The 23,423-nt window shown below is 44.2% G+C and overlaps 2 protein-coding genes across 2 annotated transcripts; one reads left to right on the forward strand and one right to left on the reverse strand.

The window, feature by feature from the left end:
- The first annotated feature begins 11,776 nt into the window (after positions 1-11,776).
- On the forward strand, positions 11,777-12,745 carry LOC140128808 (olfactory receptor 10A2-like). Its single transcript, XM_072150511.1, has one exon. It carries the CDS (start codon positions 11,777-11,779, stop codon positions 12,743-12,745), a length of 969 nt encoding a protein of 322 aa, XP_072006612.1.
- Positions 12,746-16,922: 4,177 nt separating this feature from the next.
- On the reverse strand, positions 16,923-21,672 carry LOC140128809 (olfactory receptor 5G25-like). Its single transcript, XM_072150512.1, has 5 exons — positions 21,598-21,672; positions 18,571-19,494; positions 18,130-18,237; positions 17,995-18,075; positions 16,923-17,006 (listed from the first exon to the last, which is right to left on the reverse strand). The coding sequence occupies exons 1-5, from the start codon at positions 21,670-21,672 to the stop codon at positions 16,923-16,925; spliced, it is 1,272 nt and encodes a 423-aa protein (XP_072006613.1).
- Positions 21,673-23,423: the final 1,751 nt, after the last annotated feature.

Genomic DNA, 23,423 nt, shown 5'->3' on the forward strand with positions numbered 1-23,423 from the left:
ACCTCTCACACATCGTGGGCGGGTGTAATGTGAGTCTCCACCTCTCACACATTGGGGGCGGGTGTAATGTGAGTCTCCACATCTCCCACATTGAGGGCTGGTGTAATTTGAGTCCCTGCCTCTCACACATCGGGTGGCTGGTGTAATGTGAGTCCCCACCTCTCACACATCGGGGGCTGGTGTAATGTGAGTCCCGCCTCTCACACATCGGGGGCTGGTGTAATCTGAGTCCCCGTCTAACACACATCGGGGGCTGGTGTAATGTGAGTCCCTGCCTCTCACACATCGGGGGCTGGTGTAATGTGAGTCTCCACCTCTCACACATCGGGGGCTGGTGTAATGTAAGTCCCCGCCTCTCACACATCAGGGGCTGGTGTAATCTGAGTCCCCGTCTAACACACATCGGGGGCTGGTGTAATGTGAGTCCCTGCCTCTCACACATCGGAGGCTGGTGTAATGTGAGTCTCCACCTCTCACACATCGGGGGCTGGTGTAATGTGAGTCCCTGCCTCTCACACATCGGGAGCTGGTGTAATGTGTGTCCCCGCCTCTCATACATCGGGGACTGGTGTAATGTGAGTCCCCGCCTCTCACACATCGGGGTCTGGTGTAATGTGAGTCTCCGCCTCTCACACATCAGGGGCGGGTGTAATGTGAGTCCCTGCCTATCACACATCGGGAGCTGGTGTAACGTGTGTCCCCTCCTCTCACACATCGGGGGCTGGTGTAATGTGTGTCCCCACCTCTCACACATCGGGGGCTGGTGTAATGTGAGTCTCCTCCTCTCACACATCGGGGGCTGGTGTAATGTGAGTCTCCATCCTCTCACACATCGGGGGCTGGTGTAATGTGAGTCCCTGCCTCTCACACATCGGGGGCGGGTGTAATGTGAGTCCCCGCCTCTCACACATCAGGGACTGGTGTAATGTGAGTCCCTGCCTCTCACACATCGGGGGCTGGTGTAATGTGAGTCTCCATCCTCTCACACATCGGGGGCAGGTGTAATGTGAGTCCCCGCCTCTCACACATCGGGGGCTGGTGTAATGTGAGTCCCCGCCTCTCACACATCGGGGGCTGGTGTAATGTGAGTACCTGCCTCTCACACATCGGGGGCGGGTGTAATGTGAGTCCCCGCCTCTCACACATCGGGGGCTGGTGTAATGTGAGTCTCAACCTCTCACACATCGGGGGCTGGTGTAATGTGAGTCTCCACCTCCCACACATAGGGGGCGGGTGTAATGTGAGTCCCTGCCTCTCATACATCGGGGGCAGGTGTAATGTGAGTCCCTGCCTCTCATACATCGGGGGCAGGTGTAATGTGAGTCCCCGCCTCTCACACATCGGGGGCAGGTGTAATGTGAGTCCCCGCCTCTCACACATCGGGGGCAGGTGTAATGTGAGTCCCCACCTCTCACACATCGGGGGCTGGTGTAATGTGAGTCTCCACCTCTCACACATCAGGGGCTGGTGTAATGTGAGTCCCCGCCTATCACACATCGGGGGCTGGTGTAATGTGAGTCCCTTCCTCTCACACATCGGGAGCTGGTGTAATGTGAGTCCCCGCCTCTCATACATCAGGGGCTGGTGTAATGTGAGTCCCCACCTCTCGCACATCGGGGGCGGGTGTAATGTGAGTCCCTGCCTATCACACATCGGGGGCTGGTGTAATGTGAGTCCCCACCTCTCACACATCGGGGGCGGGTGTAATGTGAGTCTCAACCTCTCACACATCACCACATCACTGCAGAACATCACCATTCACACCTCAGCCGCTGCACAACATCATCATCCACACCTCAGCTGCTGCAGAACATCACAATCCTTATTTCACCAAGTCTGACTATGAAAATATACAAATTATTATTTCCTGTGGTGAAGCAAACAAGGCAAAAAAAATTCTAAATGTCTTTCTGGTCTGTTCACCACACATAAAAAAATGTGTTAAAAGTGATCAATAAAGTTGATAAAGTTTCCATGTACAGAGCTGTGTGAAAAATGCGCCGTTTTCTTGTGGGCTTGGATTTTTAAAAATTTCTCTGTGCGCCCCAAATGACTTATCAACTTTAATCTTTGGGTCGGTGCGACCCCGGGATAACAAATTTTGTACAGGTTTTATGTCATTTCATACATTTACAAAAATTAAAACCTCCTGTACAAAAATTCTGCCACTTTCTGGCGCTAATAACTTTTTTATACTTCAGTGCCGGAGCTTTGGAGGGTGAATTTTTGTTTCAACTTTCGATGACATTTTTAATGCTTCCACGACCTTTTGATCACTTTTTATCGAATTTTTTTTATTTTTCAAAATGGTAAAAATAGTGGCATATTTGACTTTTCGCCACTATTTTCTGTTACGGGGTTAAACGCCTGGAATAACCGTTATTATAATTAGATAAATCAGACATTTTGCGAAGCAGCGAAATATAACATGATATCTACATTTTTCTCTTTACACTTGCAGCATTCAATATCTGCCCCAGTTCTCTGGAATGCTCTTCCCCGGACTATGACAAGAGAAGAGGATCTAGGACTGAGCCCTGAGAAGGACCTTTACCCATGAAATCTTTGTACATCTGTTCCTGCCTATGACCTGAGACCTATGACCACTACTGCTATCCGTAGTCCTGTACTTAGTGTACAGCATCGTCAAATGTCTACAGTTATATTGTATATAGTTATTAGCTATTAGTTATTAATAATTATCAGAATTCTTGTGATGATAACACAATAATAAAATATTCAAATTTATAATAAATATCTTAATGATTAAAATATTATTATAGTATTTTTATGTTATATTATTTTAATTTATTATTGGTGAATTCTTCTCATTTTATATTATTCATATTTTATATTACTATTATTTTTATATTATATATTCTTCATATTGTATATTATTATTCTATTCCTATTATTATTATTATTACTATTTTATATTATTGTTATTATTTTTATAATTTTATTTTATTAATATTTTATATTAGTATTATATTCCTTTATTATTATTATTATTATTATTATTATTATTATTATTATTATTATTATTATTATTATTATATTATTATTACTATTATTATTATTATTATTATTATTATTATTATTATTATTATTATTATTATTATGACTATTTATGACTATTATTACAATGTGGTCAGTGATGGGGACGATGTAGCAGCAGGTCCCTGGTCCATGCACACAGTGATACGTGACAGACACCAGTAATATCCGGGCTCAGTATTAGGAGAGCAGAAGCTGATTACAATCTACGACGTCTCTTCTCCGGATAATGAATCTCCAGAGGAAACTTCATGTTTTCTAACAACAGAAATAATGAAGAGACATCGAGCCGATCCCAAGACATGGAATCTTCTGTCTGCTCCGAGCCAAGAGGGAGGACAGAAAGCTACAATTACCCCGACGTCCCAGGACAGCGCAATAATGAGCGAGGGGACGGAGTGCGGAATATACCGGAAAATCACCCAGGAATTATCTCCCGGTAATCACAATTTATAATAATCCATCAATCAGCAGCATCAAGAAATAAATGCCATGTAAAATATTAGAAATGGTAAAATTATAATCTAATGAAATAATAAACTAGAAATCTTATAGTTTATATTAAAGTAGATAAAACAAAGGAAACAATGAAATGAATCATTAGGTCTTGTCTTCCCCGGGTCGGGGTCGCTGGGCTCTGCCCCGGTATAATATCATTGCTAGAGATCATCCTGGTACTGAACATGTGACGGCAGATGTACCAGCAACACCCAGAAGCTGCTCCTGTCCTGTGGTGTTTTGGCTGCCGTCATGGATAAGGAACCAGCACCTGGTAACACACCTGCCGATTAACCGCTCCCTGCCCCCTAATCTCCCCCTCCAGGTGCTAGTAAAGATCATTGTTCGGTATTGGCGGCCGCCCTGATACTGCTGGTACCATAAATTGGGAAAAAGATTAAAAGAAAATCCGCACAGGCAACTGTTAAAAGTAAAAAATCTTCGTAGAGTTTTATTGGCTACATGTTAAAAAGTGTGACATCACGATAGAAAGGGAAAAGGCAAATCGTAGGTGACGCGTTTCGGACAAAAAGTGTCCTTAGTCATACCCATGAGAAGTCATATTGTGAGGTACCTTTTATGCATTGAGGGAGAACGCCACCGGAAGTCTGGTGAGAGGCGGGAGGGGGGGTGTCAGGTAGAGGAGTCACATGATCGCTAGAGGAGGACCTGTATATGTTGAACTGCTAGTAAATATGTGAGTACATAAACAAAGTGTAATGTTAATAGATATGCATAAGATCGTTCCTAAAATTCATGCCATTAGGTGAACGAGTGTCACGATTGCCTCCACGTTTGATGGGTGGAATGTGTTCAATTGCCACTACTGACATATGTCTGGTGGAGCCATGATGGGCATCCTTAAGGTGTTTGGATAAGCCCGAGGAGTTCCTGAGGCTGGTTAAATTATCAGAGTTGGCTGCTGTGATATGTTCCGCTATGCGGATTTTCAATTTTCTCGTGGTGCATCCCACGTACTGTAATTTGCATTGTGTGCACATGACAAGGTACACCACATATGTGGTTTCACAATTTAGATGTTTTTGTATTGAAAATGTATGTCCAGTGGCATAAGAGGAAAACGTGGAGGTTTTTTGTATGAGATTGCATCTTTTATTGCCACAGCATACACTGCCCCTGTAGCTGAGCCATGAACTGTTGTGTGATACAGTACTGATATGATTAGGGGAGAGTATGCCTCCTAATGTAGGAGCTCGGGTGGATACGCATCTGATACCCTTGTCTAGAATGTTGGCTAAAGTGGTGTCTTGGTATAGTATGGGTAAGTACTTTTTCACCACATTAGTGATTTCAAAATATTGTGGACTGTACTGTGTGGAAAAGACAGGAATATTATCAGATTTTTTGCTTGTATTTTTATTTTTGTCTCTTAGGTAATGGGAACGATCCTTGCTCCGTGCTCTATGGCATAATTTGGGGCTGTAGCCCCTTTTCTTTAGACGTTCAGTAATTGTGTGACATTCAGTGTCATAGGAATCTAGAGTGCAGGACGCTCTTTTAGCCCTAATATACTCTCCTATTGGTAAGTTTTTTATGGTATGGGCTGGATGACAGCTGTCAGCTTTGAGTAGTGTGTTGGTAGTGAGTAGTACTGCTGGTGCCAAGTATCTTTTGGCTACACGTTGCTGACGGCCCTCGTATCATGTGATGTCCAAGACTTTGTAGCATAGTGTGGCGGATGTGACAGGAAGATTACCAGAGGGGCTCCCCCACCATCTTCCCCTCCCAAAAACCTCACATATCTATGGTTTTTATCACCAATTTGCCCAATTCACAGGAAAAAAAAAACTGTTGCCTCGAATCTGTGGGAAGTGTCAACTCGTAGCCCTTTAGAAAAGTGATAAACTATTATCATTGTTGTTCATTAAAGGGGTTGTCCGAGGCTTTACAAAAACAAAGCAGAAGTCCTGATAAATAAGCCCCATTGTCTCTGACCGGGGAGTGTGGTTCGTCTCCAGGTTCTGGAGGGAATTCTGCGGACATTTGGGGAAGTCTCCGTCCCTCTCATCCACAAACCAATGGGCAAGAAGAGAGACTCAACCAAACGCTAGAACAATTAAGGTGTTTTGTCTCACGACAAATAGAAACGCTTTCTCCCACTCGCAGGTTTTGTAAACTTCTCACCCAAAATATCGCACTTCATCTGACATTATCAATTAACCCCAAATTTTCGTTTTGCAGGGACAATGGGGCAGATTCATTATCCCAGAAACCTGGATGAGAAAGCACATGAATCACCCCCTCCCAGCCAGATTTTGGGCCTCTCCGAGGGGCAGGGGCGTGAATGCCCGGCCCCCCACATTTACTATAGTCTGCACAGTAAAATATAATACATACTGTATATTGTGTGCATAAATGTGTGTATGAAGTGAAGACCTGTATGTATGTGTATATAGATGTATGTGAATGTTTAAAATATGTATAGTATGTGGAAGGGGGGCCCCCATTTGGAAGTCTGCTATGGGGCCCATCCTCTCCTAGTTACCCCCCTGCCTTTGTATTACTTGCCTCCTGTTGTGGTCCACGGTAAACTCTAGATTCTAGATTCTTGTAGGGTATAGAATATATTACGATATCTAGTTGATTATAAGGGTTCTCCCTTAATTATATGACCCTAGAATCCTTCCAAACCTGATGGGACTAGCGAGGGTCTGGTGGCCCCATAAAAGAAGTGTTAACCTGCTGATTAACAGAATCTCCCTCCACTACTGTCTGATGTCGGAGTACTAACCCAATCACCCTCCGGAATGGGACCATGGATTCTCAGGAGACACTATTATACACTATTAGGTGACATTGTTCTAGGGGCACTGGGGGGAGTTGTATACCTGGAGACAGTATATACTCCATCCTAGGGGTACTAACCTTTGGGATCACTTTACTAGGAAATACTATGTAAGTGTCCCTATCCTGGGGATTATATAAGCGGACACTACATCCTGGGGGAAGGGACTGTACTGAGAGACACAAACTAGGAGGCACTACATTAGGAGACACTATACTGGGGGATCTATCCTGTGGAGGCCATTATATTTAATAACTAGAAACTTAAGGAGGGGGCACTAGACTAGGGGACAGTATAGTAGGCAGCACTACACTAGAGGGTATTATTCCATGCGGCACTGTACTAGGAGGCACTAAACCAGGAGACAATGTACTGGGGTCATATCCTGGTTCTAGGAGACACCATATAAGTCAACATGTTCCCCATCATGTAAGAAATTAAAATACAAATTGCTTGGTATCCTCCATCCTCCTGAAGACAATCCATAGGCTGCTATAAGGAGCAGAGCTGTAGGTCACACGTTTGTGCCTGACTGGCCATGGCTTGGCATACAGTGATGGTTATGACCAGGAATCTTGAGAATTAATAACCACACAGTACATGCCTGGACAAAGTCACCAACAATAATGGTAGTAACATTTTGGTTGCCGCAGGCTTGACCCCAACAGGACATAAAAAATATGTCCACTACAAGTTTTAGTGCTGCTACCACCAGTCCTGCCCATCATCATCAACTGTATTCCCAAAAATAATTATCGGAATGTCTATGGTGTCATCATTCAGCCTTTAAACTACCATCAACATGACGATGGCTACTACTGCCGCTACTTCCACCACCGATGATGACCTCCTCCATCTCTACTTCCTCCTTCTCCTCTTCAAACTCCATATACTTACAACTCTTTAATATTTTCCTCTGGAGTGGGACCCAGAGTCCTGTCTTCCAAAAAAAATGGGTGTCAATGAAGACAGGGAAGATGGGATTAAGTGGAGGAACAAGCTCAATACAAGCTTAGAAATACAAGACTCTGACAGAGAGATCATTGTACATATAGCCTAGAGACACGGCACAGCTGAGTACTTGCAGTGATCACTCCACCCACACTCATGTTTCCAAATGTTTCCTACAACATTTCCCCATCTTTTTGGACTATTTTGCCAGTCATGTGGCACCAATGAGCCTCAGGTGACTCTTTCAAAACTTTTTAGTTAAAAGCAGGATGTCAGGCACAAGGGGTAGTGGACCTTCTGTACCACCACGAGCGATGACGTAAGCCGACACCAGGGAGAGGAGTCTAAGTGGCACCTGGTTTTCACCAGACCACACTGCAAAGCATGTTGGACTTGCTGCAGCTGTATTCCACCAGGTCGCTCCACAGGTGAAGGCAAAGTACAGAATCGTTGAGCAGGATCGTGGTCAGGAAACGCAGGTTTTGAACTTTCACAGGTAACACTCACAAGTGTTAAAACTTTAAAGGGGTATTCCGGGAATATGAACGTCCGACACAAAAACCCATGAAGATATAAATAAATGAATACAACAAAACTCAATGTCATTAGTCACAAAACGGAGCTTAAATAATTTGAATTTATGATTCACAAAATTTATGGCCTCTCTAGAGTAGGTGGAATTATCACTAAGATGGCCGCCACTGGAAACTACAAGTCCCGTGATCCTTTAGTTCTCAGTAACTCCTCCTACCTCTTTTGCTCTGCTCCCGGTGATGATCTAACAGGTTTTCTTGCTCTGTTACCATAGTAATGATGTGTAACTGCCATCACTGGATGCACTGCAACCAACCAACTACAGCCAAACGTAGTGGTGATCACATGACCTGCCCAGGTAGGTACAGGACATGTGATGTGGACATGTGACCAGCGGCCATCTTCTGTCCTGCAACGGACCGTGCGGAGGAAATTAACGGACTGATTAAAGGGCCAGTAGCATTTTAATTCTTCATTACAGTCTATGTCACCAGCAATTTTCTGCTGAAGGGAGCAAAATTTTAAATAACAACTAATTACACATTAGCTTCTATTATGAGTGCCCACTTGTATATGAATTATGCTGATTCCTGGAATACCCCTTTAAGTTCCAAGACGTCATGACCTCTCTGGGGCTACTGGTGGGGACAAGCTCATTCACCGTACCTGTACTTTCCACTGAGGTCCTGATTCGGATTTCTCAAGCAGAACCAGCAATGTTCCACATGCACCCAAGCATTGCAGGTCCACTCAACCCTACTCGGCGCATAACACGTGAAGGCTCCTGGTCACTGACAGCTCACACACATCTCCAACATGGAACTACAATAAAGAGAATTTTTTTTATTGTGATTTTACTGTTCATTTAATTGTGCTGATAATTGCCCTCAATGGTTTTCCCCTGTGGTCCCTGAAGAGATGGAATCACTATATAAGCACACTGGATTGTGAGAGCGTAGCCACCATGTGTGTCACCAGATACAGATGTGTATTCACTGTATAAGGACACTGTAGTGTGAGAGCATAGCCACCATGTGTGTGACCAGGACCAGGACACTGTAGTGTGAGAGCATAGCCACCGTGTGTGTGACCAGGACCAGGACACTGTAGTGTGAGAGCATAGCCACCGTGTGTGTGACCAGGACACTGTAGTGTGAGAGCATAGCCACCGTGTGTGTGACCAGGACCAGGACACTGTAGTGTGAGAGCATAGCCACCGTGTGTGGGACCAGGACCAGGACACTGTAGTGTGAGAGCATAGCCACCATGTGTGTGACCAGGACACTGTAGTGTGAGAGCATAGCCACCGTGTGTGTGAGCAGGACACTGTAGTGTGAGAGCATAGCCACCATGTGTGTGACCAGGATCAGGACACTGTAGTGTGAGAGCATAGCCACCATGTGTGTGACCAGGACACTGTAGTGTGAGAGCATAGCCACCGTGTGTGTGACCAGGACACTGTAGTGTGAGAGCATAGCCACCGTGTGTGTGACCAGGACCAGGACACTGTAGTGTGAGAGCATAGCCACCATGTGTGTGACCAGGACACTGTAGTGTGAGAGCATAGCCACCGTGTGTGTGACCAGGACCAGGACACTGTAGTGTGAGAGCATAGCCACCATGTGTGTGACCAGGACCAGGACACTGTAGTGTGAGAGCATAGCCACCATGTGTGTGACCAGGATCAGGACACTGTAGTGTGAGAGCATAGCCACCATGTGTGTGACCAGGACCAAGACACTGTAGTGTGAGAGCATAGCCACCATGTGTGTGACCAGGACCAGGACACTGTAGTGTGAGAGCATAGCCACCGTGTGTGACCAGGACATTGTAGTGTGAGAGCATAGCCACCGTGTGGGAGCAGATACTGAGATGTAGTCATCTATCTTCTGAAGACCACATCTCCATGAAGAAAGACGAATATTCAGCTACAGGCCATACACCATCCATTGTCTGGTAAGTCTCAGCAAGTTTCTTAATGGCTATAAAAGCCTTCACATTCTTGTGTTTTGGCTTGTTCTCATTCTGGCTGCTCCTAGACTTCTTCTCTCTCAAATGATATGTATATGCTATCTATAAATAGAGTGAAGGTTTATAGAGGACACATGTCCACCTCCTTTAAGAACTTGTCGTAGGACCAATGAGAAGTGAAAATCTGCATCTTTTTTCTTTTGTCATTTTTTCTTTGTATTTCCTTTTTTCTAAACTATTTCCTTGTGCTTCATGTCAGCCTCTTATTCCAATTCTTCTTCTTAACCTATGTCCTTGGTCTCTGTCGGGTTCTTATTTTATCTCCCTTCTTCTTGTCCTTATCTTAGTTTTTAATATGCTTATCATTCTTCTTCCCCTAATCCTTATTTTCCTTATCAATGTTATTTGTTTTCTTCATCTTCTCACTCTTCTTAATCTTGCCATCCTCCTTCTTCTTCTTCCTACTTCTTCTCACTCTGATTAGTCTCACCCTACTCCTTCTTATTCTTCTTACTTTATTTCACTCTTATTAGTCTCAACATTCACTTCTCCATTCTTCTTTTTTCACTCTTATTAGTCTCACCATCCTCCTTGATCTTCTTCTCCTCACTCTTATTAGTCTCACCATCCTCCCTCTTCTTCTTCTTCTTCTTCTCACTCTTGTTAGTCTTGCCATTCTCCTTCTTCTTCTTCTCCTCCTTGTTCTTCTCACTCTTGTTAGTCTCACCATCCTCCTTGTTCTTCTCCTTCTCCTCACTCTTGTTAGTCTTGCCATCCTCCTTATTGTTCTTCCTTCTTACTACTCTTGTTAGTGTCACCATGATCCTTGTTCTTCTCCCTCTTCTTCTCCCTCTTGTTATTCTTGCCATCTTCCTTATTCTTCTTCCTTCCTACTCTTGTTAATGTCACCATCCTCCTTATTCTTCTCCTTCTTCTACTCACTCTTGTTAGTCTCATCATCCTCCTTATTCTTCTCCTTCTTCTCCTCACTCTTGTTAGTCTCATCATCCTCCTTATTCTTCTCCTTCTTCTTCTCACTCATGTTAGTCTTGCCATCCTCCTTCTTGTTCTTTTTCCTACTTCTTCTCACTGTTGTTAATCTCACCATTCTCCCTGTTCTTCTTTTTCTTCTGACTCTTGTTAGTCTTGCCATCTTCCTTATTCTTATTCCTTTTTCTTACTCTTGTTAGTGTCACAGTTTTCTTTGTTCTTCTCCTTCTCCTCACTCTTGTTAGTCTCACCATCCTTCTTGTTCTACTCCTTGTTCTTCTGACTCTTGTTAGTCTTGCCATCCTCCTTATTCTTCTTCCTTTCTACTCTTGTTAGTGTCACCATCTTTCTTGTTCTTCTCCTTGTTCTTCTCCCTCTTGTTATTCTTGCCATCCTCCTTATTCTTCTTCCTTCTTCTCCTCACTCTTGTCAGTCTCACCATCCTCCTTGTTCTTCTCCTTGTTCTTCTCACTCTTGTTAGTCTTGCCATCCTCCTTGTTCTTCTCACTCTTGTTAGTCTTGCCATCCTGCTTGTTCTTCTTACTTCTTCTCAATCTTTATAGTCTCACTACACTCCTTGTTCTTCTTTCCACTTCTATCCTTGTTCCTCGGTGTGCCATTATCCTTGTTGTTTCATTTGTCCACATTTTAGTTTTTCTTATCATTGTTCTCCTTTTTTATCATTGTTCTCCTTCTTGTTTTTAAACCTTGTTTTACATTTTAGCCTCATTCTTGTCCTTCTTATTCTCAATCCTGTTCTTCCTACTGCTTGTTAATTTTTTGGCCTTGTTCCTGCTTCCTTGTCCTCATTTTTGTTCCTCTCATGCAAATATTACTTTTTCTTGCCTAATTTCCTCGCAATTGTTTGCAGGGAAATCCTTAGTAGAGTGCAGAACCTCTTTTTGGTCAGATACCGTCCATGGTGACTCCAGTATATATCCCTATGTTTCTTTATCTTCCTTGAAGACCATGTGCTCACAGAACCAGTCGGGTATTCTTCAGCTGAGACTTCAGGGCTTTGGAAAGCTCTTTTATATGGAAACAGCTCTCTTTATCCTCATCTTCCAGATGTATGCTGCTGCTCTGGTTGGCAATATACTCATCATTCTGACAGTTTTAGAGAGTCCAAAGCTTCATTCTCCCATGTACTTTTTCTTGAGTAACCTCTCGTTATGTGAAATCATGTTCACCACAGTGGTCACTCCCACTATTCTTCAAGTCCTCTGGAGCAGTGGTGGGACTGTGACGTTGTATCAGTGCATCACCCAGTTTTATTTCTATGCTTCTACCGGTGCAGTGGAGATACTTCTGCTAAATACAATGGCTTTTGATAGGTATCAAGCTATCTGCAACCCTCTCAGATATTCTTTAACCATGGGCTCTAAGACCCAGAGGTTTTTGGTGTGTCTAGACTGGGTGGCTGGATTTATTGTGATGTCCATCTCAACTACAGCCATCTGCAGCCTAGAGTTCTGTGGTTCTTCCAAAATTGACCATGTTTTTTGTGACCTGGAGCCTATTATTGAACTATCATCAACAGAAACTTTTGTGGTGAGGACCATAGCATTGGTTATAACAATTTTATTTTGCTTCTTGCCATTCATGCTAATAATAGCCAGCTATATCTCCATATTCTTCACCATCCTCCGGATTTCCTCTCGGACCGGAAGGCTTAAGACCTTCTCCACTTGCAGCTCCCACCTAGCGTCAGTGTTCTTGTACTTTGGGTCATTATTTATTATTTATTTGGTTCCTTCTCAAGGAAACTCCAAGAAGCTCAAAAAGTTCCTTTCCCTTTCTTTTATTGTCCTCACTCCGATGCTTAATCCGGTCATCTACACTCTGAGGAACCAAGACATCAAAACATCTTTGAAGGTCTACATGTGTTATCTGGAGCAGAAATATCTAGTACACAGAAACTTTTCTAACCGTCATTGACTGATTCAATAATTGATCAGTAATTTTGAGCCACTGAATCAGCAGTGTTCTTCATTCCCTGTAATGGACAGTATTATGGGGTATTCTGGACGCCCCCAACCAAATGAATAACAGGATCTGCAACTCCGATGGAGATAGACAACTTAGTCCACACTCATTTACCAAACATCTCAGGGGGATTCTCTACTCCACTTACCAAAAATGCAAATCAATGCAGACAAGAAGGTCCTGAGTTCCAGGTGACTCTAATATAATGGGAATGGATTATGGAACTATGAAACAAGAATAGTCCATAGGTTTAAAAATCCCATCAAAATCCATTATGATAAACCAGAGACACTGACTCAGAGGTCCAGGTATAGTGGCCTTCTTATATTTGTTATCCATGGCCTCCTTTCTCCTAAAATCAACTTTAAAAATTATGCTAATGAGCCTGAAGGATGGAGGTTGAGCGAGGACCAACAAGATCCTCAATACCAACATATTTAACAACATTCACAGCAGGTCAGACTCATGGGATACAGATGAGCTTTGTGGAACTGTCCAGAATTACGTACATTCTTCTCGGGGATCCTTTGTTTTGTTCATTTTGTTGTTTAGCTTTTATGCTTGTTGATGACTCCCACAACCCCCCCCCCTTCCCGTGTCACACAAAATGTGACTCCTCTCTGCTCATTTTCACAGGACTTTGGAGGAGATTTCTAGCAAGTGTAGCTCATACCTGACCTGAGAGTCAATGTCCTCAAATAGAGGAGTTTTTGCAGTTTATTTAGGTCTTTTTCTGTGCGGCTGTTGAATTTTCTCCATTGATAGATAATTTGTCTAATTTTGATGTAATTGGTAGAGTTTCTCCGGCGCTGATCACAAGAACAGGACATGGTCTCTGGATGTCAGGGACACCTGAAGATCCTAGGGCAGTGATGGAGAGCCTTTTACAGACCGAGTAAACAACTAAAAACCAAGCTACAACTAAAATCCACTTATTTACCTTGAGGTGCCAATATGGCATTTTAAGGAGTAACTTATTGCTTCCTGTTCTTCCTCAATTTTCAATCATATCAACCCCCTCAGGCTGCCAATACAGTTGAAAGAAGGGCAAATGCAGTCTCTCATTGTAGCTTCTCCCTGGGGTCTCTCTGTAGAAGGAGAATGGTGGGTCCAGCAGGAGGACCTCCAAAGACAGTGTACTTCTGTCAACAGCCTCTCACTTTCCCCGCAGTTGCAAACAGCCAATGAAATGTCGCTTTCAAACATTATCTCTTAAGTTGCCTGGGACTGCAGGTTTTGGTTCTATTTGGTGAACTCTGTCCTGAAGTGATGGTCTGAGTGCCCGCAGAAATGGCTCTGAGTGTCACCTCTGGCACCCGTGCCATAGGTTCGCCACCACTGTCCTAGGGAGTAGGAAGAAGGTTTATGTATACTTCTCCCATCCTTGCTGCATGGAGCCGAGCTTCTGCCTCTATAGACCTGGTGTTCCGATGATTGCTGAATCTGATAGGGGTAAGTAGAACTATTGGATCTGATCTGCACCAGCACCTCTATAACCAGACAATAGCCCCACAGGGGGTCATTTACCCCTGTATCTGTGGATCGTTTAGATGCCCCAATTACATTATTGCAAAATAGTGGACAAATGAAGTGAAATCACGAAAAACATAGAGAAAAACACAATAATATTTCCTAATAACATACAATAAAATTCTGTAGTCAACACCTTTTCCTGAGATTTCACATATTGGGGCAGATTTACTTACCCGGTCCAGTCGGAATCCGGCAATGTGTTGTCCGACGAGGATTCTGGTCCGGTGCGATTCACCAAGCTCGTGCGCCCGAGTTCCTGCACCTGTCGCTTCTGTGGTGAGATCCGCCCAAGTTCACCTGCTTCTTCCCGGTGCATGTAAGTGCGTATCTTGCGACACAATTTTAAATTTGAAATCCTGTCCGAAATTTGTCCGAATCAGTCGGGTTGTCCAACGGCCTGCCCCTGATTTCTGTCAAGTGCAAGCCAGCACCAATGCGACACAATCCGATCGCATCCGCCAAAATACCTGGGCAATTTGGCGCAAAACGGAAATCGGTGGGAAACCCGACGAAAGTGCGGCGTTTGGACCCTTAGTAAATTAACCCCATTACGTATCAAAATGGCCAACACAAAACAAGGAATTTATTTTGAATGGTTATTTAGATGGTTTTTATATTTGAAAATTAATTTAAAAAAAACCTGATGTACATTAAAAAGAAAGATCTTTGTCCCTATTTTTTGTAAATTTAAAGCATTACTCCAATGTCATAATGATTGTCACCAAATTTGCTTCCCCTTTTTAAGACAAACAGAATGATGCCCATATTGTGTTCCCCTCTCTTTTGTTTCCAGAGTTATTGTATTTTGAGTTTTTGACAGATTAAAGTTCTGCAGAATCACAGACTGATGGAGGGACTGATAGGGAACAGGGGAGATCTTGTACCTCACTATTCTGTACAAGAGACATCTGTATCCACTGCACTGAACACACTGTGGACTAGTGATGGGTCATTCGCAAACGAGCTGGCACAAAGAGCTGGCTCATTCGCGTGAACGACCTGAGCCAGCTCACCTCAGTGAGCCAATGGCTCACTAAACTCTGCCCCTAAAAGGCTTGTCACGCCCCCTTTAACCTAATGATATTGAGTTAAAAGTGGAGTGGTGCGCGGCGCCTGACTGGCCTGCGGCTTCCTATTATATATTTAATAGGGAGCCGTTCAGGAGCCAGAAGAGGCGGCTCTTCTTAGTGAGTGGAGCCTAATGAGCCAGCTCACTAAGAAGAGCCAGAATTCCCATCACTACTGAGGACACTGTCACATGACCTCCCCCTTCTCTTTCCAGAGTGAGCAGGGCACAGAATCACATGACTTCCCCTTCTTCCTCCAGAGTGAGCAGGGCAGAAAACCACATGACCTAAAGATAATAATCAAAGTTATTCTACATCCCAACAGCTACTGATTGTGAAAAGAATTGAGAAAGCTTTAATCCCTAATCAAAAATACTGCAGTCTATACCTGTGCAGTAGCCTGTGTAGTGTGCAGGGGGCGCCAGATTCATGAAGACCGCGTGACACATTTCATGAATCTGGCGCCCCCTGCACACTACACAGGACACTGCACATAGTACAGACTGCACTATTTTTGATAAAAGTGGCCCAATGAGTGTCCAAAATCCCGACCAAAACAGAGAAATATGCTGGTGTTGTCTGTTTTTTACAAGAAAGTGATTGGCGCAGGTTATATAAGTGATATTTAATAAAGGTTTTAAACTTCAGCCATTGTGGTTGAGCGCATTGCAAAATATGGTTGAAATGATTTTTGGGAATTTTGGGCTAAGAATGATGGTTCCATTGACTTTATGGTGTTTTTTCTCTGAGGTGTTTTGTTCAAGGAGATTAATTATAAAAGGGCTACCTTAATAAATATGAGAGGTCTTTAACCCCTTAAAGGGGTTTTCTCACGAAGACAGGATTCTTAAATAACAAAGTAACAATTTCTCTAATTTACTGTTATTAACAAAATTACAGCATTTCACAGATATAAGTCCAACCTGTCTCTATCAATCCTGGTGTACACAATTTCGGTTGCCCCAAGATCCGACAATTAATCTTCTAGCTTAGGGTCAGGCAGGATAGATAGTGTCACTGCATCGTCCCTCCCCCTGCATTTTAAGACGAGCTCACACAGACTCTCACACTTCCTGCCAGCAAGCAGCAACCTGAGAAGAGTAAATCTACACGCTACAGGCAGATGAGATCGTTGCATAAGGGGAGAAAGGCACGGCAGATCTGATCTGTCAGATACAAGTGAATCTTTCAGATACGAGTGAATGTTCAGAAGCTAAATAAAAGTATATAAACCCTGTACCCTGATAATCTAAGCACATTGTCAGCACACAGCATCTACCAGCACTAAAGGGATTATGAAGTGTCCGCTCTAGAGTCTTACACTGATCATCATTGAGTGATAGGAGCTAAAACAACAATAACACTGAGTAACATTGTAAGGGGTTAAAATTAATCTTTATTGTGTACACACCACTAGGGGGTTAAAATTTGAGAACTTTCTTTCATGGGAAAACTCATTTAAGGGCGCAGCCAGTTTTTGTGTATATTTTTTTTGGGGGGGGGCACATTCCCAAGTCTACTATGGGGCCCTACCTCTCCCCGTTCCACTCCTGCCTGTAAGGATACACCATGTCTATTCCGATTATTGGTCTGCTACATGAAATAGTGTTACCCTATTGGGTGAAGGGGAGGAAAGAGTTAATCAATGGGGATGGACCTGTGTAGTCCCGATGTTAAGTACAATAAAAATGTGAGTGGACTAAAGCTATGTGTAACATTATATCTTTCCCATGGTACCAGATATGATGTTTCCCCATAAGATCTGATAGGTAAAAAAAACTTGTCTCTCGTACTCCCTATCTAGACCTCAAGGTTCCCGGGTCTGTAACATGTGTATCCAAAAGTCCTCACGCTTTTTCAAAAGTTTAATTTGATCGCCCTCTCGCCCCGATCACGAGTTCGATCACTTGGTTACTGGAGCTGTTGTGTCGCATATTCAGAAAATGGATAGGGATTGGTAAAAGTAGATTTTTTTGTATGAACGGAGGATTAGTTCCTTTACCGTAAGGTGAATGTCAACTCTGGATAAATAGAATTGATGTGATTGTCAAATTGGAACAGGGTATCCCACCGCCCCCTAATGCAGAAGATGTTGTCTATGTAACGTTTCCAGGTGATTGTCTAAAGAGTTCATGAGTATAAAAGTGCTGGACTTGACCATGAATTTGTATATGGGGGGGGGCGCCATTGGATCCCATTGACATCATCTGATGAAGACGTTGTATCCAAAACATCAGCTGAATTTACACTGTTACCACTTTAATAAAGAAAATCTGCATCACTTTCCATGCTCAGAGTCTTGTTGATATACATATATATGGGGTAGGATCCTTAGACTGATGCAGGACGTGATTGGTAGAGCGAACTGCTTACTGATAAATTATTCCAGGGCTGTTCTTTAAATTGATTCAAATTCTTTAAATTAAAAATCCCCATTGGGGCACATTTACTTACCTGATCCTGTCACGATCCCCGAACCGGACTGTCCGGCGAGGATGAAGTCCGGGGTGATATCCCGCATTTATTGCTTCCCCGCTTAGGTCCCCGGAGTTCACCTTCTTCTTCTTGGTGCATATGAGTGCGTTGTCCGTCCATTCTTACCTGGTCACTAGAGGTGGTCACTCTTACCCGGTCATTGGAGGTGGTCACTCTAACATGGTCAGCAGAGTTGGTCACTCTTACCTGTTGATGAGAAGTGGTCACTCTTACCCGGTCACTTCAGGTGGTCACTCTTACCCGGTCACTGGAGGTGGTGACTTTTACCTGGTCACTGGAAGTGTTCATTTTTACCTGGTCACTGGAGGCGGTCACTCTTATCCGGTCACTGGAGTTGGTCACTCTAACCTGGTCACCAGAGGTGGTCACTCTAACCCGGTCACCAGAGGTGGTCGATCTTATCTGTCAAGTAGTCATTCTTGCCCTCCACATTTTGTCCATTGAAATCAATGAATAAAGTCACACACACGCTCGGTCACCACTTTATTCATTCTATTTTTGGATGTTGTGTTCGGTGATAACTTCACAAGGCAGGTTAATCAGGGTATCATTATATTGATTTTTGATGGAAATATTCTTTATGGTTTTCAGTGTCCTAGAATTCTCCATTACAAGGTCATAGATTACCTATGTTAGGACATGCTCATTTTTTTGTTGATCATATTGCAAGCTTCTTCTCGCAGTGTAAACTAATTTGTAAAAAGCCACTTTAATCTCTCTGTTCCTAAGGCTGTAAATTATAGGATTGACCAATGGAGTCATCACTGTGTAGAGCAATGAAAGAACTTTGTTCACACTCGAAGACTGATTCTTCGAAAGGAAGAGATAGGCAACCATGAGTGTCCCAAAAAAGAGGGAGACCACCGTCAAGTGCGAGCTGCAGGTGAAGAAGGCCTTCTGCCTTCCAATGGTTGAAGGGATTTTAAGTATGGTGACAAATATAGCTGTGTATGTCCCTGTGATGTACATCAGGGGAAGGAAAGTGGCAGGGACACCGGTCACAAGGTTCCACGTCTCCACAGAAGATGTGTCTGAGCAGGAAAGTTGGAGGAGCGGGGCCAGATCACAGAAGAAATGATCAATGATGTTGGGTCCACAAAATTGCAGACTGAACACTTGGAAGGTTGTGTTCAACAAAACAGAGAAGGATAAGACCCAGCACGGTAAAACTAGAAGAAGACACTTCCGTAAGTTCATAATGGAGGAGTAACGGAGGGGATTGCATATGGCCACATACCGGTCATAGGACATCACCGACAGAAGAAGACATTCAGTTGTGGCCAGTGCTCCAAAAAGGTAAAACTGGATAAGGCATTCGTAAAAGGATACAGACCCACTGTCTCTGGATATAATGTTAAGCATAAAGGGGACAATGACTGCGGAAAGGAGAAAGTCACATGACGAGAGGTGACTGAGAAAGAAATACATAGGAGAGCTCAGGTTCTCACTTTGCGACACCAAAACAATGATGAAGAGGTTTCCCAAAATGGTGGCCAAAAACAGAATAAGGAAAACCAAGAACAAGAGACTCCTGTAGTGATGGAGACTCTGGAATCCCAACAAGATAAACTTGGGCTCTATTGTCTGGTTCCCTGCACTCATTATCTGAAAGAAGGAGAAGAACAAAGAGGTTCAGTCAACCAAGACATGGCTCACGAAAATATCAGATCCTCAAAATATCAGAGCACCGGAGGACCATACAGAGCAGCTGCTGTAATATAGTTATCATTATTTGGGGTGGACAATGCTGGTAACATGGGTATCTTCTGGCATTAGGTCATGTAGCTACAGCTGATATTACAGGGATAAAGATGACAACTAACATGGTGGCCTACAAACCCAGAAAATATCCTTAGTATTCAGATCAAAACTAAAATCCAACCAAAAAGTGTTGATTCTGGTTGATTACTTATGAGATATAGATTTTTATAAGATAGCATGCTGCACATTGTGTATATACTGTCCCTGTACCATGCATTCTTTTAGCTTCTTAGACAAACTGGATCTGGCTGGAGTGGACCACCACCTCTCTAGTTGGATCCTAGAATACCTCAGTATGCGAGAGCCCAGGACTGTGTGCCGCACACTGTGATTAGTAGTATAGGCGCAACTCAAGGTACAGTTCTGGCTCCCTTCCTCGTCACGTTGTACACAGCAGACTTCAGGTACAATTCATGTAGCTGCTACCTCCAGAAGTTCTCTGATGACTCTTCTATAGTCGGCCTAATTACAGGTTAGAACGACAGGGAGTACAAAGAACTGATCTGAGAATTTGTAGACTGGTGCCAGCGAAACCACCTTAGGATTAATGCTGGGAAGACCAAGGAAATGGTGGTGGACTTCCGTAAGCACAGTCCTCCTTCTTAACCAGTGGATATCCAGGGGACAGACATTGGGGCGCATTTACTAAGGGTCTGCGTAGCTCATTTTCGTTGGGTTTCCCGACAATTGTTTGATCTTTTTTTTTTTTTTTTTTCTCTTTATCCTTTTTTTCTTTTTGTTCTATTCCTAATCCTATTGTTCTGACATTGATTGTCCTGTCCTCTCTGTACTCTCTCTGCTGCTGTAACGCTGTGAATTTCCCCACTGTGGGACTAATAAAGAATTGTCTTATCTTACCTCAATTACAATGGCTCCAGCTGAAGGTGATATATATTTAGCTAAAGGTATACAGCCAGGTCTTATAGTTGATTTGTTGGTGTATGTGAGAGACCTTGACGAGAGCCAGATAGAGAAGGCAATGAGTGAGTCAGAGCATCTCCAGAATAACAGGTCTACCCACTGTGGAGTCCTTAGTACTTACCCAAATCAAGAAAGACAACTGTTGAACTGGACATTGGGTCATGCACAAGTAAGGGTTGGCAAAATACATATGGGGTAAAGGTTAGCTTGGTTGCCGGATCCCATTGAAATTGTATTGGTGTTCTGTTGGATTGCCCATGCTGACCCAAGACCACCACCAAAGGTGTCCACATTAGGTACATGAACATCTGAATTGGACCAAATTATGTTTAATCCTTTAACATATCTGTGACCTGACGTCTGCCAAGGAGACCTCTTCAGTTGGGAACCTTCCCTACATGGACTGTATGCCCTACCAAGACACAGAATCCATGCATTTAGTGTTTTCAGACATCTCAGAGCTCACTGCTTGGTGCATACTGGGTTTGTTACACAGATCAATGGAAGGCAAATAGACCATGTTATACATAATGTGGATGGCCACACTTCCCCTTCTCTGGGGGAGAAATGGCACCAGGAGGCACTATGAGAGGCAGCACTGGAAGCAATGTGAGGTTCTGGACAATGTTTTGGTGGACACCTTGGGTTCTGGTATCATGTGGATGTTGCTGTGACACATATCACTTACCTACACACTTCATAGACCATGTACCCTCCTCCTGATGGCAGCATCTGAATTAGGTAAAGTCTTAACCACGGTGCCACATCTCTTATAGCATCTGGTGCTAACGTTCTGTACAAGATAGTATCGGTCTCCTACAGAGGTACAGGGGACTCCAAGCCTCAATGATTTAGAAATGTGGGCTACACAATGTTATTTTGGTGGTTCTAATGTTATATATTATATAGATAAAGTGTGAGTTATAATATTAAGGGTCATGCCAGTATAACCAGGGCATGTGCAGCTGGTAAGACCCACGTCCTCTTCTCCTGAAGACCATAGACATAGAACATCCTACAGCTGACCTTATACCTTGGTTGAACGGAGCGGATCCAGCATTGCCCTCCAGAAGGCTGAGAATCAGACTGTGTCTTCCCCATGGTTTATATGGATCATCGAGGGAATGCTCTGAGGAGCCGCGATCTCATAATAATATCTAATTATGGAAATAATGAAGGAATGTGCGGATGAAACACCTGCCGCCATCATTACCTCTTTCTATACATCTTCAGCCTGAGATATTTTAAAGTCATGAACTCTATCCCCACAGTCCTCCTAAAATGTTTGGAGTGACCTAAATGGGGCCTTGCTTTGAACCAGAGATGGAGTATTCCTGTACCATCACATGTCACCACAGGGTTTGGCCCTGTAAAACCATTCTGAGTTTCCACCAATCAGAACATGAGTGTTTGATATACTAGACTTAAACCAGGTGGTTTCCACTGTTGGCCGACCATGAAGCAGCCATGACCTACACTACAGGAAATCCAGCAGCCATGACCTACACTACAGGACATGCATCAGCCATGACCTACACTACAGGACATGCAGCAGCCATGGCCTACACTACAGGACATGCAGCAGCCTTGGCCTACACTACAGGACATGCAGCAGCCATGACCTACACTACAGGACATGCAGCAGCCATGACCTACACTACAGGACATGCAGCAGCCATGGCCTACACTACAGGACATGCAGCAGCCATGGCCTACACTACAGGACATGCAGCAGCCATGGCCTACACTACAGGACATGAAGCAGCCATGACCTACACTACAGGACATGCAGCAGCCATGACCTACACTACAGGGCATGCAGCAGCCATGACCTACACTACAGGACATGCAGCAGCCATGGCCTACACTACAGGACATGCAGCAGCCTTGGCCTACACTACAGGACATGCAGCAGCCATGACCTACACTACAGGACATGCAGCAGCCATGACCTACACTACAGGACATGCAGCAGCCATGGCCTACACTACAGGACATGCAGTAGCCATGGCCTACACTACAGGACATGCAGCAGCCATGACCTACACTACAGGACATGCAGCAGCCATGACCTACACTACAGGACATGCAGCAGCCATGGCCTACACTACAGGACATGCAGCAGCCATGGCCTACACTACAGGACATGCAGCAGCCATGGCCTACACTACAGGACATGAAGCAGCCATGACCTACACTACAGGACATGCAGCAGCCATGACCTACACTACAGGGCATGCAGCAGCCATGACCTACACTACAGGACATGCAGCAGCCATGGCCTACACTACAGGACATGCAGCAGCCTTGGCCTACACTACAGGACATGCAGCAGCCATGACCTACACTACAGGACATGCAGCAGCCATGGCCTACACTACAGGACATGCAGTAGCCATGGCCTACACTACAGGACATGCAGCAGCCATGACCTACACTACAGGACATGCAGCAGCCATGACCTACACTACAGGACATGCAGCAGCCATGGCCTACACTACAGGACATGCAGCAGCCATGGCCTACACTACAGGACATGCAGCAGCCATGGCCTACACTACAGGACATGAAGCAGCCATGACCTACACTACAGGACATGCAGCAGCCATGACCTACACTACAGGGCATGCAGCAGCCATGACTTACACTACAGGACATGCAGCAGCCATGGCCTACACTACAGGACATGCAGCAGCCATGACCTACACTACAGGACATGCAGCAGCCATGACCTACACTACAGGACATGCAGCAGCCATGGCCTACACTACCGGACATGCAGCAGCCATGGCCTACACTACAGGACATGCAGCAGCCATGACCTACACTACAGGACATGCAGCAGCCATGGC

Source organism: Engystomops pustulosus, chromosome 4 (genome assembly GCF_040894005.1).
Source record: "Engystomops pustulosus chromosome 4, aEngPut4.maternal, whole genome shotgun sequence".
Classification (NCBI taxonomy): domain Eukaryota; kingdom Metazoa; phylum Chordata; class Amphibia; order Anura; family Leptodactylidae; genus Engystomops; species Engystomops pustulosus.